The 12,500-nt window shown below is 39.0% G+C and overlaps 1 protein-coding gene across 1 annotated transcript in view; it reads right to left on the bottom strand.

Annotated features, from left to right (window-relative positions):
- LOC135093590 (putative uncharacterized protein DDB_G0271982) overlaps positions 1-12,500 on the bottom strand; it is a 60,944-nt gene that overhangs the window by 12,673 nt on the left and 35,771 nt on the right. The window contains exon 4 of the mRNA XM_063992983.1: positions 10,757-10,820. Within this exon, the coding sequence (XP_063849053.1) occupies positions 10,757-10,820 (64 nt within the window). The remainder of the gene's footprint in view (positions 1-10,756; positions 10,821-12,500) is intronic.

Consider the following 12,500-nt stretch of genomic DNA (forward strand, 5'->3'; position numbering starts at 1 on the left):
TAATCTTTTTAAAACCCTTTACTAACTCATCACTAACTACCTAATTACAGAGTCTACCATTCACCCAATCGATATAAGAACCAATTCCTTCTTATTTCTTCTTTAAAACCCTCTCTGACCTGTAGAAGGCACTGTAACTGTAGCAGGAAGGGGAATAATGGTTTTAGTGGCTGCAGTTCTAGTGGTTAATAATATTTCACTCTAGTTAATTTGTGTAAGTTTACGGTGGTGAAATAGTAAGTGTTATTTTGTCATTAGCAGTTAAAGGGTTCTGATGACGCTCTGAACTGATTGCATTCATGATTCCAGCTTGCTTTTTAATAGATTGGCAAGTGTTGGTTGTTTGACGCTGTTGTGAGGAGAGACTTTGCTTTCATTGGTTCAGTTCATGGGCTGGTTCTTTGGTAAGTTAGCTAGATAATTAGGTTATTTAGTGTTTATATTTGATATGGAAGAAAGTTGGTTTATTTATTTATTTATTTAGTTAGCTTGTTACTTGTTTGGTTGGTTGGCTTGTTAGTCGTTTAGTTTGTTAGTTACTAGTTAGTCACGTTGTTAGTCACTTATTAAGCTAGTTTAGGTATCTGCATGTGTGCCTTGTCTTATCTTCAACTGTCTGCCTGTCTGTGTGTATCCCTGTCTCCGCCTGTGTATATGTATGTATGTATGTATGTATGTATGTCATTCTATCTTTCCTCTTGTCTGTCTGTCTGTCTGTCTGACTGTCTTTGTATCTCCGTCAATTTTTTTCCCTCTGTCTGTCAATGTTTTTTTCTTCTGTCTCTCTCTCTCTCTCTCTCTCTCTCTCTCTCTCTCTCTCTCTCTCTCTCTCTCTCTCTCTCTCTCTCTCTCTCTCTCTCTACTTGTCAACTACCTGTCTGCTTACCTGTCTATCTCCACTCCTCCATCTATTTCTATCTCTCCATCTATCTTTGAGTTGATCTAAGAAGGGCTCTGTTGTGAGTGCTTGAGTGAGAGGGAGGGAGAGGGAAGGAGAGAGGGAGAGGAGATGGTGAGAGGAGGGAGAAAGGCAGGTGTTAGCGAGAAGTAGAATATGCCATGTGCTCCTCTCCCTCCCTCTCCCTCCCTCTCCCTCTCTCCCTCCCTTACCTCTCCGTGGGAAAATACTTCTACTCGGGAACTTAAAATATTTTCCTTTATATCATTTCCCTGCTGCTGTTGCTACTCTCTCTCTCTCTCTCTCTCTCTCTCTCTCTCTCTCTCTCTCTCTCTCTCTCTCTCTCTCTCTCTCTCTCTCTCTCTCTCTCTCTCTGTCTGTAAGTTGTCGGTAATAAAGATGATGATACTTCTACTACTACTACTACTACTGCTACTACTACAATAATAATAATAATAATAATAATTATTATTATTATTATTATTATTATTATAATAATAATAATTGGATAATAAGGGAAAGAAGTAGGAGAAAAATATTTGTTAACAAATTTTACTACTACTACTACTACTACTACTACTACTACTACTACTACTACTACTAATACTACTGCTGCTGCTGCTGCTGCTGCTGCTACTGCTGCTTTTGCTGCTACTACTAACCAACATCAATACAACTTCCTCTCTCTCTCTCTCTCTCTCTCTCTCTCTCTCTCTCTCTCTCTCTCTCTCTCTCTCTCTCTCTCTCTCTGACACGACTACAAGCCTTTTTTTTCATATCTTTTGTATTTTTTCATCACCTACTAAAGAAAAAAGTTTCCATTCTTTGCTTTTTTTTTCCACTCTGGTTCTCTTTTCTCGTCGCCTCATAATCTCAGGAACATTTAATACCTTGGTCTTGTCCCTCACATAATAGTAGTGGCTGACTTTCTCTCTCTCTCTCTCTCTCTCTCTCTCTCTCTCTCTCTCTCTCTCTCTCTCTCTCTCTCTCTCTCTCTCTCACAGCTTCCTTCCGTTGGTGAGTAGTCGGAGATAGAGGAAGGAGGCGGAGGGGGAGAAGGAAGAGGAAGGGAGAAAGGTAGGGGGGAAGGAGGAGAGGAGGAGAGGGATAGATGGAAAGGGTAGGAGGGAGAGGGAGAGAGAGCGGTAAGAGGGTCGAAAAATAAGCGATAAAATTAGGGATAATCGATATAAAGGGAAACATTTTGTGGGACTGCGGTGGCGGGAGCAGACGACAGCATCTACCTCTTCTAAGTTTCCGCACCATGGAAAGATACACGCTTTTTTCCCCGAGAACCCCTTACTTTACCTTGATTTCCTTATAGGTGGAGATAGGGTGGGCATGCATCTATCTAGTGTAGCAAGGAGGTGAGGGAAAGATAAGGGGAAAGAGGGAAAATGAGGGAAGGAAAAATATGGAGGCGGTGATGGTGGGGATGAAACGCTATGTTGGCATCATATTTACGTCACTTCCCCGCCCCGGTTTTTGAAAGGGCGCCCGCTACTCCTGCCCTTCCATTCACAGTGACGGGGGCAAGGCGGCAGTCAGTTCTCAGCCAGCGACCACGGTGTGTGTATGGGTGTGAGTGTGAGAGGGAGGGGGAAACAGACTCTTCTGTGTGTCAGTCTTTGAGAGTGAGAGAGGGAGAGGGAGGGAAAAGACTCTCTCTCTCTCTCTCTCTCTCTCTCTCTCTCTCTCTCTCTCTCTCTCTGTGTGTGTGTGTGTGTGTGTGTGTGTGTGTGTGTGTGTGTGTGTGTGTGTGTGTGTGTGTGTGTGTGTGTGTTTTCTTCTGGTATTTCTTGTGTGGTGTTGGTGGTGGTGATGGTTGTAGTGGTGATGGTGGTGGTAGTGGTGGTGGTGGTGGTGGTGGTGGTGGTGGCTGTGAGTTCCTCTTTTCCATTTTTTATGTATATTTTGCGTATTATCCTTTTCTTCATCTTTATTCTGATTCTCTTTTTCTCTTTTTTTTATTTCATTCTTCAATTCACGTTTCTGCTCATCAACATTTCCTTACTTACCCCATCTTTTTATTTCTTTTATTTCTTTTCCTTCCCAATTTTGCGCTTTTTCCTTTTTCCATTCATTTTTCCATTCCATTTTCTTTCATCCCATTTTCACCTTTATATATTACAATATTTCTTTAATCGCTATTTCTCTTGTGTTTCCTATTTTCATTCCTGCTACTGTTGTCTTTTTCTTTCCTTTCTCTTTTTTTCCCTTCACATTTGCCCATTATTATTTTTATTATCCTTTTCTCTTTTATTTAAGGGATTTTTTTACGGTTTGTAATAGTCTACCCTATATTTTTTTATTTTATTTTATTTTTACTTTTTTTTCGTGTGTTCATCAGTTTCTTTCTAATTTGTTTTGAGTTTTTCCCCTCTTTTTATTTTTCTAGTGTGTGTGTGTGTGTGTGTGTGTGTGTGTGTGTGTGTGTGTGTGTGTGTGTGTGTGTGTGTGTGTGTGTGTGTGTGTGTGTGTATGTGTATACTGGGCCGGCCACAAATCAACATTTACACAATACAGGTATTGTATGATTTTATGTATATTTTTTAACATATATATTTGGTTTCTTTTCTTTTCACCTCTCTTAAATTAACAAATAGATGTTCTAAGCTACTACTACTACTACTACTACTACTACTACTACTACTACTACTACTACTACTACTACTACTACTACTACTACTACTATTATTATTATTATTATTATTATTATTATTATTATCATTAGGTTGTGTTGTGGTGGTGGTGGTGGTGGTGGTTGTGGTGGTGAGGTCCAAGAAAATAAAAGGTGATATATAGAGACAGGCTGGAAGCAGATGTTGATTTGAATATTCTCTCTCTCTCTCTCTCTCTCTCTCTCTCTCTCTCTCTCTCTCTCTCTCTCTCTCTCTCTCTCTCTCTCTCTCTCTCTCTCTCTCCACTGGCTTACTTCTGTCACAATACATTCTCTCTCTCTCTCTCTCTCTCTCTCTCTCTCTCTCTCTCTCTCTCTCTCTCTCTCTCTCTCTCTCTCTCTCTCTCTCTCATCTATGTCTTTTATTCCTCTTCCTTTTTCTTTCGTTCCTCTTTGCTGTTCCCTTCTTCTTATCCCTTTTTCATTTCTTCTTCCTTTTTTTCTCTTCATTTTTATACAATTCCTTTTCTTTTTCCTCATTTTTTTCTTCCTTTTATCACTTTTCCCTTTCTTGTTCTGCTTCTCATTTTCTTTTTTTTTTTTTCCTCACTTTTTTATTCCTCTTCATCCACTCTTATCTTCCTTTCTTTTCTTCTTTTTTTCTCTTCCTTTTCTTTATCATTCGCGTCTTCTTCATTTACCTTTCCTCTTCATTTTCTTTCTTTCCTCACATTCTTGAATCTTTACTTGTGTCTCCTTCTTCCCCTTTCTTTATCTCTCTCCTCTTCCCTCTTCGTGACCTTTCTTTCCTCTCCTAATCTTTCTCTCTCTTCCATCCTGGCATCTGATCTTTTCCCCTCATTCTTTCCCCTCAATCCCTCCCTTTTTACCCTCCCTCCCTTCCTCTCTCTCCTCCTCTCATCCCCTCTCCTCTCCCTCCTTCCTTCCCTCCTTTTCTTTTCCATCTCATCGCTCGTTCCCATTTTCCCCTTTTCTTATCTTCCCTCTATTTCTCTCCTCATTATTCCCTCTCTCTCTCTCTCTCTCTCTTCCCTCAGTTCTCTTTTCTCTTCTATTCCCTGACTTTTCCTACTCTTCCTTCTCCTTTCATCAGTTTCTGTCACTCCTCTTATTCTTAACTTCTCTCTTCCTCTCCTTCCCTTCCTTTCTTCCTCTTTACTAGTTTATATTCCTCTCATTCCTCTCATTTCCCTTACTCTCAACCTCTCTTTCTTTCTCTCTCTCTCCCTATCTTCTCTTTCCTCTTTTGTCTCTCTCACTCCTCCCTTTCTACTCGTTTTCTTCCCTCTTCCCCATCTGTTCTTTTCCACTCAGTCGCTCCACACTGTCTTCACCCCCTCACTCGCTCCCTCACTCCCTCCCTCACTGCCTTTCTCACTCCTAAGCAAGGCACAATATTAAATAATATGTATCTTTTCTTTTTCTACTCTCTTTTCTCTTAGTGACTCCTTACCTCACTTCCATCACTAAGTCTCCCCTCACTCCCCCTTTCCCTCACTCACTCCTTCACCCCCTCACTCCCTCCCTTCCTCACTCCCTCACTCTCTCACTCCCAGGCAAGACGCAGCATGAAATAATCCCCCATAACTCGGCGGCGCCAGATCACCGAGCCACATTTTATAGCATCTTAAATCAAAGTATCTGACACGATGACTCCCCCCTCCCTCTCTCTCTCTCTCTCTCTCTCTCTCTCTCTCTCTCTCTCTCTCTCTCTCTCTCTCTCTCTCTCTCTCCCGTCCTCGGTTGGGAGAGGGTGGTTAGTGTGGATTTGTTTTTGAAATGTTAGTGTTGGTTACTGCAATGGGTGTTTTTACGGTGGTGGTGGTGGTGGTGGTGGTGGTGGTGGTGGTGGTGGTGGTGGTGATGAAGATTTGAAACTCTCCACAATTTTGAGATAATCCACTTGTCTTGTAATTTTCTTCTTTCCCTTCCTCTTTTTTCCCCTCTCTTTCTTTTTTATCGCTTACCTAATCACGTCGTTGAAAGAGAGAGAGAGAGAGAGAGAGAGAGAGAGAGAGAGAGAGAGAGAGAGAGAGAGAGAGAGAGAGAGAGAGAGAGAATAGAAAAAAAAACAAAATACCTCTTTTTCAAAATATTCTTAAGTAAAAAATAAAGAAAAAAATGGAAAAAAGCACCTTACCATATTTATTCGTCGTTTTATTGATGCTTCAGGAATTTTCACTTTATTTCGGACTTGCAGAGGTGTTTATTTAGGCATTAAACGAAAATATGAGCAGCTGAACGTATATTAAGCGGAGTGATGTATGGAGCCGTATATCTCTTTATTTTTCGCACATTTGCAAGTTTATGGGTGAAAAATCGATCCGGCGCTGCTGAATAAATGCATGCAGATTGGAAGAGGAAGTACGTATTAGTAGTGTATTTATTATTATTTTTTTTTTCGTTTTTTTATTTATTTACTTTTTGTGTTTTGTGTTTAAAATTGTTGGTCCTGTCTTTTTTTTTTTTTTTTGTATTTTCTCTTAATTTTGTTCTTACTCTTCCTGGGCTTGTTCATTTTTTTAAATCTTCCTTTCTTCTTCCTTTTTTTTTTTTTTTTACTTTTCTACTACTATTACTACTACACTACTGCATCTACTTCAGGATTTCACGATGCAGAATTCAAAATTAACTCTTTTTTTCTTTTAAATAAAACTGACTATAAGTGAAAGAATGCTACCCACCCTGGACATTTTTTTTTTCATTTATTCTTTTTTTTTATTTTCATTATGTGCTCTCGAAATTTTAGGGAATTCGAAATTGTTCAGTGTGTGTGTGTGTGATTCACCCACGGTCGTCTGCTGGTCACCCAGCCAGCTGTTACTCTACGGAAAGAGCTCAGAGCTCATAGTGACCGATCTTTGGGTAGGACTGAGACCACTGACACACCGAACACCGGGACAGCGAGGTCACAACCCTCGGGTTATATCCTGTACTTACTTGCTGCTAGGAGAACATGGGATACACATTAAGAGGCTCGCCCATTTGCCTCGCTGCTCCCGGGATTCAAACCCAGGCCTTCTTGATTGTGAGCGGAGCGTGCTAACCACAGCACTACGCGGTGTGTGTGTGTGTGTGTGTGTGTGTGTGTGTGTAGGCTGTTACAAAGAGATTCCGGTCAATATAAGGAGGATCATAAGCCACTGGGAAGAGGATCAAAGTCCATATAGTTTTACATTTCTTCCCATTTTTCTTTTCTTTCTTTTATATGAGTGGTAACTAAAAAAAAAAAAGAAAAAAGAAAAAAAAAAAGTTTACTATCCATACATTACAGAGGATTCAAAGAGGATCACGAGTAACTAAAGAGAAGGCACTGAAACTGATAAAGGATTGTAATCTATATTAACAATGAATTTATTTAGCATTAGAGGAATTAAGTCGTATTAACCATAAGGTCTTGAGGATTATAAGACATTTGGAGAATATAAATAACTCGATTCCATATACGTGATCTTCCTTTGCTTCATAGTTTCCACACCAACAAAAAAACAACAACATGACTTAGATATTGATACAAAGACGAAGGAAAGAAAATACTGTATACTAGTAAGATGGATGAATAAGGAAACATACAAAAATCATAAGTGAAAGAAAACAAATAGAATATACAAAGGTTGAATGATCATAAGTGAATGGAAAGATGCCTTATATAAAGAGGATCGTAATTAAAAAAAGAAAAGGTGATTGTAGTTCATATTTTGTTTGTCTCCAATACAGAAGGAATCTAGTAGCATTAGAATAGCATTTGAACCCTTGATGGCAGCAATAAGAGAGAGAAAAAAAAAAAAACAATAGCTCCGCATTACATTTTCTTTCCCCCTTATAAATATTTGAGAGTGCGAGAGAAAACGCGTCGCAAATGAAAGAGAAAACGGAAGTACAAATTCGTGTACTAGGGAAGGCATTTTTCAGGGATACTTTTTTGTTTTTCTTTTCTATCTCAGACCATTTTTTATTTTTAGATCAAGGGGAGATTCAGAGGGGAAGAGGACGGGAGGGAGGAGGAGGAGGAAGGGGAAGAAGAGGGAAAGTAGATGATGTATTTATGGTTGTATGCCTCCTCTTCCTCCTCCTCCTTCGTTCGTTGTTGTTGTTGTTGTTGTTGTTGTTCTTCTTCTTCTTCTTGTTCTTCTTCTTCTTCTTGTTCTTCTTGTTCTTGTTCTTGTTCTTGTTCTTGTTCTTCTTTTTCCTCTTCCTCTTTCTTCCTCTTTCCTCTTCCTCTCTTCCTCCTCTCTATCATTCTTCCTATCTCACATTTTTATATTTTTCTTTTACCTCATTCTTTCCTTAACCTTTCTTTTATCCTCAGCTTTTCTGCTTCTCATTCTCCTCGTGCTGTCTTTCGTTTCTTTTATTTTCTCCTTTTTTTTCTTTCCTTCCCTCTCTCTCATCTTTATTTTCATTTTATCATGTACCTTTCTTCTTTTTATTAACTTTTTTTCTTATTTCTTATTTATTTGTATTATTGTGATTTTTTAGTATTTGAGTTTGTTTATTTTCTCCTTCTCATTCTTTTCTCCTTTCATTTAATTTACTTTTATGAAATATCTTTGCCTCATTACACCCCCAATTCTCTCTCTCTCTCTCTCTCTCTCTCTCTCTCTCTCTCTCTCTCTCTCTCTCTCTCTCTCTCTCTCTCTCTCTCTCTCTAATACCCTCAGCCCCATCACGACACACAATTTTTCACTCAAATCCTCATAATATTTCACTCTTGGCAACAATTTGTATATAAATTTAGCAGTTTTACCAAGGTTTTCCAGAGTGTTTCGTCTCTCTCTCTCTCTCTCTCTCTCTCTCTCTCTCTCTCTCTCTCTCTCTCTCTCTCTCTCTCTCTCTCTCGTTATGGTAAGAAGAAAGATAATGATATAACTATGTAAATTTATGGTGAATGTGAAATGGTTGTGATGATGATGACGATGATGGTGATGATGATGATGATGATGGTGATTTTCTTGAAGAGTGGATTCTGTATTTGACAATGATGCTGAAAATGTCACATGCCACAAGGGAAATACTGAGGTAAAGGTAGGAACAAAGATTTAAAGATCGATGGAAGAGAAGAAAGAAAGAATGAGTGAATTGAAGACTAGAAAAATAAAAGATAAGCGGACTAAACATGATATAATGAAGAAAAGAGGTAAATGAAGGAATAGGAAGAGGAAATAGATAAATGGGTGTAACTAAACATAATGTAAATAAACAAATGAGGAAGGGGAAAGGGGAAATAAAACAAATAGACAAAACAAACGATAAATACACTCATAGAAAATGGAAAACAAAGGAAATACCACAAAAATTGAATAAAATAAATGAGAGGAAACGAACAATTTTCACCCGCACACCGTCTTTTTTTTTTTTCCTCTTGTAAAGGAAAAAGGAAGAAAATATGCTGTACTCTCTCTCTCTCTCTCTCTCTCTCTCTCTCTCTCTCTCTCTCTCTCTCTCTCTCTCTCTCTCTCTCTCTCTCTCTCTCTCTCTCTCTCTCTCTCTCTCTTGATCCTCTTGTTCCTCTCCTTTCCTCCATGAGCCAGAGGAAAAAGTAGGAGGGAAGAGGGACAAAGGAGGGAGGGAGGAAAGGAGGAGAGAGAAAGAGAGAGAGAGAGAGCGGCTCAAGGAAAGAGAGAAAGGAGAATGATGAAGGGAGGGAAGAAGAAGCTGCAGTTTTTGGGGTGTTGTGGTTGTGGTGGTGGTGGTGGTGGTGGTGGCGGTGTTGTTGATATAGTGGTTGTTGTTGTTTTTATTGTGGTAGTAGTAGTAATAGTAGTAGTAGTAGTAGTAGTAGTAGTAGTAGTAATGCATATATAGGGTGTTTTCATTTACAGTATTATAACTATTCATGCGTTTATGGTGAGAGAGAGAGCGAGCGAGCGAGCGAGAGAGAGAGAGAGAGAGAGAGAGAGAGAGAGAGAGAGAGAGAGAGAGAGAGAGAGAGAGAGAGAGAGAGAGAGAGAGAGAGAGAGAGACAAATGCATTTAATTTAGCTTACTGAGGCCACATAACAAGAACAACAACAACAACAACAACAATCATAATAATACCACCACCACCACCACCACCACCACCACCACCGCCACCACCACCACCAGCCTCTTCCCGCCCCTCATTCTGTACACAAAGCGAGCACAGCGGCCAAGATCCCAACCTTAGAGGCTCTCCTTCCATCCCCCCGGCTTCCTGTAGGACCTTCAAGATTTTGGTGTAGTAGTAGTAGTAGTAGTAGAAGTAGTAGTAGTAGTAGTAGTAGTAAAAAAAATTATGGTGATAATTGGTGAATGAGTTTTTTCATCTACTCGTATGTTATTATATAATAGTAGTAGTTACGATATTTTTCTTCTTAATTATTGCAGTACGAGTTAAGTAATTCACCTTTTTCTATTCTGAAGATACACACACACACACACACACACACACACACACACACACACACACACACACACACACACACACACACATTAATAAGAATACAAATAATGATCAGAATCAAGCAAAGTTCCAGAGTTATGCTAGCAAAAGGGGTGAGAGAGTGGAGACGCTGCCAAACTCTTGCATTAATACGATGAGTAGAATAAGGATGGTAGTAATTATTCAAAGTAAACTGTAATGTATTTTATCCTCTACCCCTTGTTTATTTATGCTTAGGTAATTGACAGAAAAAGAAAGCAAGTAATTTTTTTTTCTGACTTAGTGTAGTGAGATAAACAAATAAGATAGGTAAGGGAAAAATTTCGTGACATTTGGCATTACGGATGAAGAAAAAAATGTATTGTAAAGAAAGGAAGTAATTGACAGCGTTGTGAGTTGAATGTTCAGACTGATGACAGGATTGTGGAAGAAAAGAAAGGAAATGAAATTAAAAAAAGAGGAAGCATTCTGAAACAGAGAGAGAGAGAGAGAGAGAGAGAGAGAGAGAGAGAGAGAGAGAGAGAGAGAGAGAGAGAGAGAGAGAACACCGAGCTGAAACAAAATCGACACAAGGGAAAAGATAAAAGCAAAAAAAAAAAAAAAAAAGAAAAAGAACAGAAACAAGAAAAATCTGTGACGCGGTGTTGACGCTAAACAAACAAACGAACGAACAAGCAAACAAACAAACACACAGACCCAGTGACACCTGACATGGCCGGAAAAAAAAAAAAAAGATAGAAATGCATAAAAAATCAATCGACTGTGAGGGAGGAAGTGAGCGTGAAAAGTGAGTAAAAGTGAGAGTGAGTGAGTACAAGAGTGAGAGTGAGTGTGGAATATGAGTGTGAGAGTGTGACGGAGAGTGGATAGTGAAGGTGACTGGTAGTGTGAGTATAAACATGAGAGTAACTATGAGAGTGACATGTGAGTGTAAAAAAAAAAAAAAAAAGCTGCAAAAAAAGAAAGGAAGCACAAAAAGTAAGACTGAAATGATGAAACGTAACAGTGAAAATGAGAGTGACTGAAGTGAGAGAACGAAACATGGAAAAATAAAAATAAATCAAGAGAAAATCAAACTAATATAAAAGAAAGTGAATGAGAAGAACATGAAACACAAGAATAAAAACGAAACACTGAGAATGAAAATGTTAAAACTAAACGTGCAAAAAAAAAAAAAAGAAAAAAAGAAAAAGGCAAACATGAATCAGAGGTACGAATGAAAGTGAGAGTGGAAAAGAGAGTGAGAGTGAAAGTGCACGCTTGGAACATATTTATATAGTCACTATCAGCTGGACAGTCGAGCCATCAGTGTTGCCTCAGTCCCTCGTGTGTGTGTGTGTGTGTGTGTGTGTGTGTGTGTGTGTGTGTGTGTGTGTGTGAAGTTGGCAAGGCTGGAATCTCTATTTTCCATTTTTATTCCAGCTCAATACTTACGTGGGGTCTTCGCCAGGGAACCGTGAAGGGGGTGTGGGCCTCCTCCTCCTCCTCCTCCTCCTCCTCCTCCTCCTCCTCCTCCTCCTCCTCCTCCTCCCGTATATTTTACTGTCTAATGATTACTTGTTACTTTCATTATGGGTGTTTTATTATTATTATTATTATTATTATTATTATTATTATTATTATTATTATTATTATTATTATTATGTTGAAGTCTTTCTTTGTCTACCTTCTCTGTCTGCCTCCCTGTCTGCCTGTCTGTCTGTAATGCTAATAGGAATCTCTCTCTCTCTCTCTCTCTCTCTCTCTCTCTCTCTCTCTCTCTCTCTCTCTCTCTCTCTCTCTCTCTCTCTCTCTCTCTCCTCTCCTCTCTCTCTCCTCCACTCCCTCTCCCTCCCTCCCTTCCTTCCTCTGCCTGTCTGTCTCTCTCTCTCTGTGTGTGTGTGTGTGTGTGTGTGTGTGTGTGTGTGTGTGTGTGTGTGGAAGGTAGAACAATTGTGTGTGGTCAGTGACGCGCGCTGTTCGTGGTCTCGGGTCAAATTATTCACCTGGAAAAAGAAAAAAAAAATACATATAAATACACGAACAGAAAACGAGAACATGAATACATTTTCGCCAACATGAGCCGGGGGGGACTTTAATAGATCATGACAAAACTCCTCGACGCAATAGCCGTAAACAGGAACACGTGCAGATCGGTGAATTAAATGGAAATGAGTCAAAAAAAAGTTGGGAGACAGACATACAGAATTACAAAAAGGAAAAGTAACAAGAAAAAGAAACTTGAAATAAAAACAAGTGGTAAAGTGAACCGAATATATATCAGGATAAAATAACAATGAAAATAACTTAAAATTACTATCAGTATACTTGTAATTCACCGCTTACTGGTAATTATTTGTAACTACTGGTAACTATTCATAACTATTAATACCTTTCTAACTACTACCATCATTTGTAACTATCTAACTACCGGTAACATCTTTAACTATTTATAAGTTTCTAGATTCGTCTGACTATTTCTAACTATTGCCAACTACTTATAACTAGCTTGTAACTATTCCTTACTATTGTTAACCACCTAAAATTAACTGTAATCATTTGTAACTAGAACTTGTGGCA

This window comes from Scylla paramamosain, chromosome 43 (genome assembly GCF_035594125.1).
Source record: "Scylla paramamosain isolate STU-SP2022 chromosome 43, ASM3559412v1, whole genome shotgun sequence".
In the NCBI taxonomy this organism is placed as follows: Eukaryota; Metazoa; Arthropoda; class Malacostraca; order Decapoda; family Portunidae; genus Scylla; species Scylla paramamosain.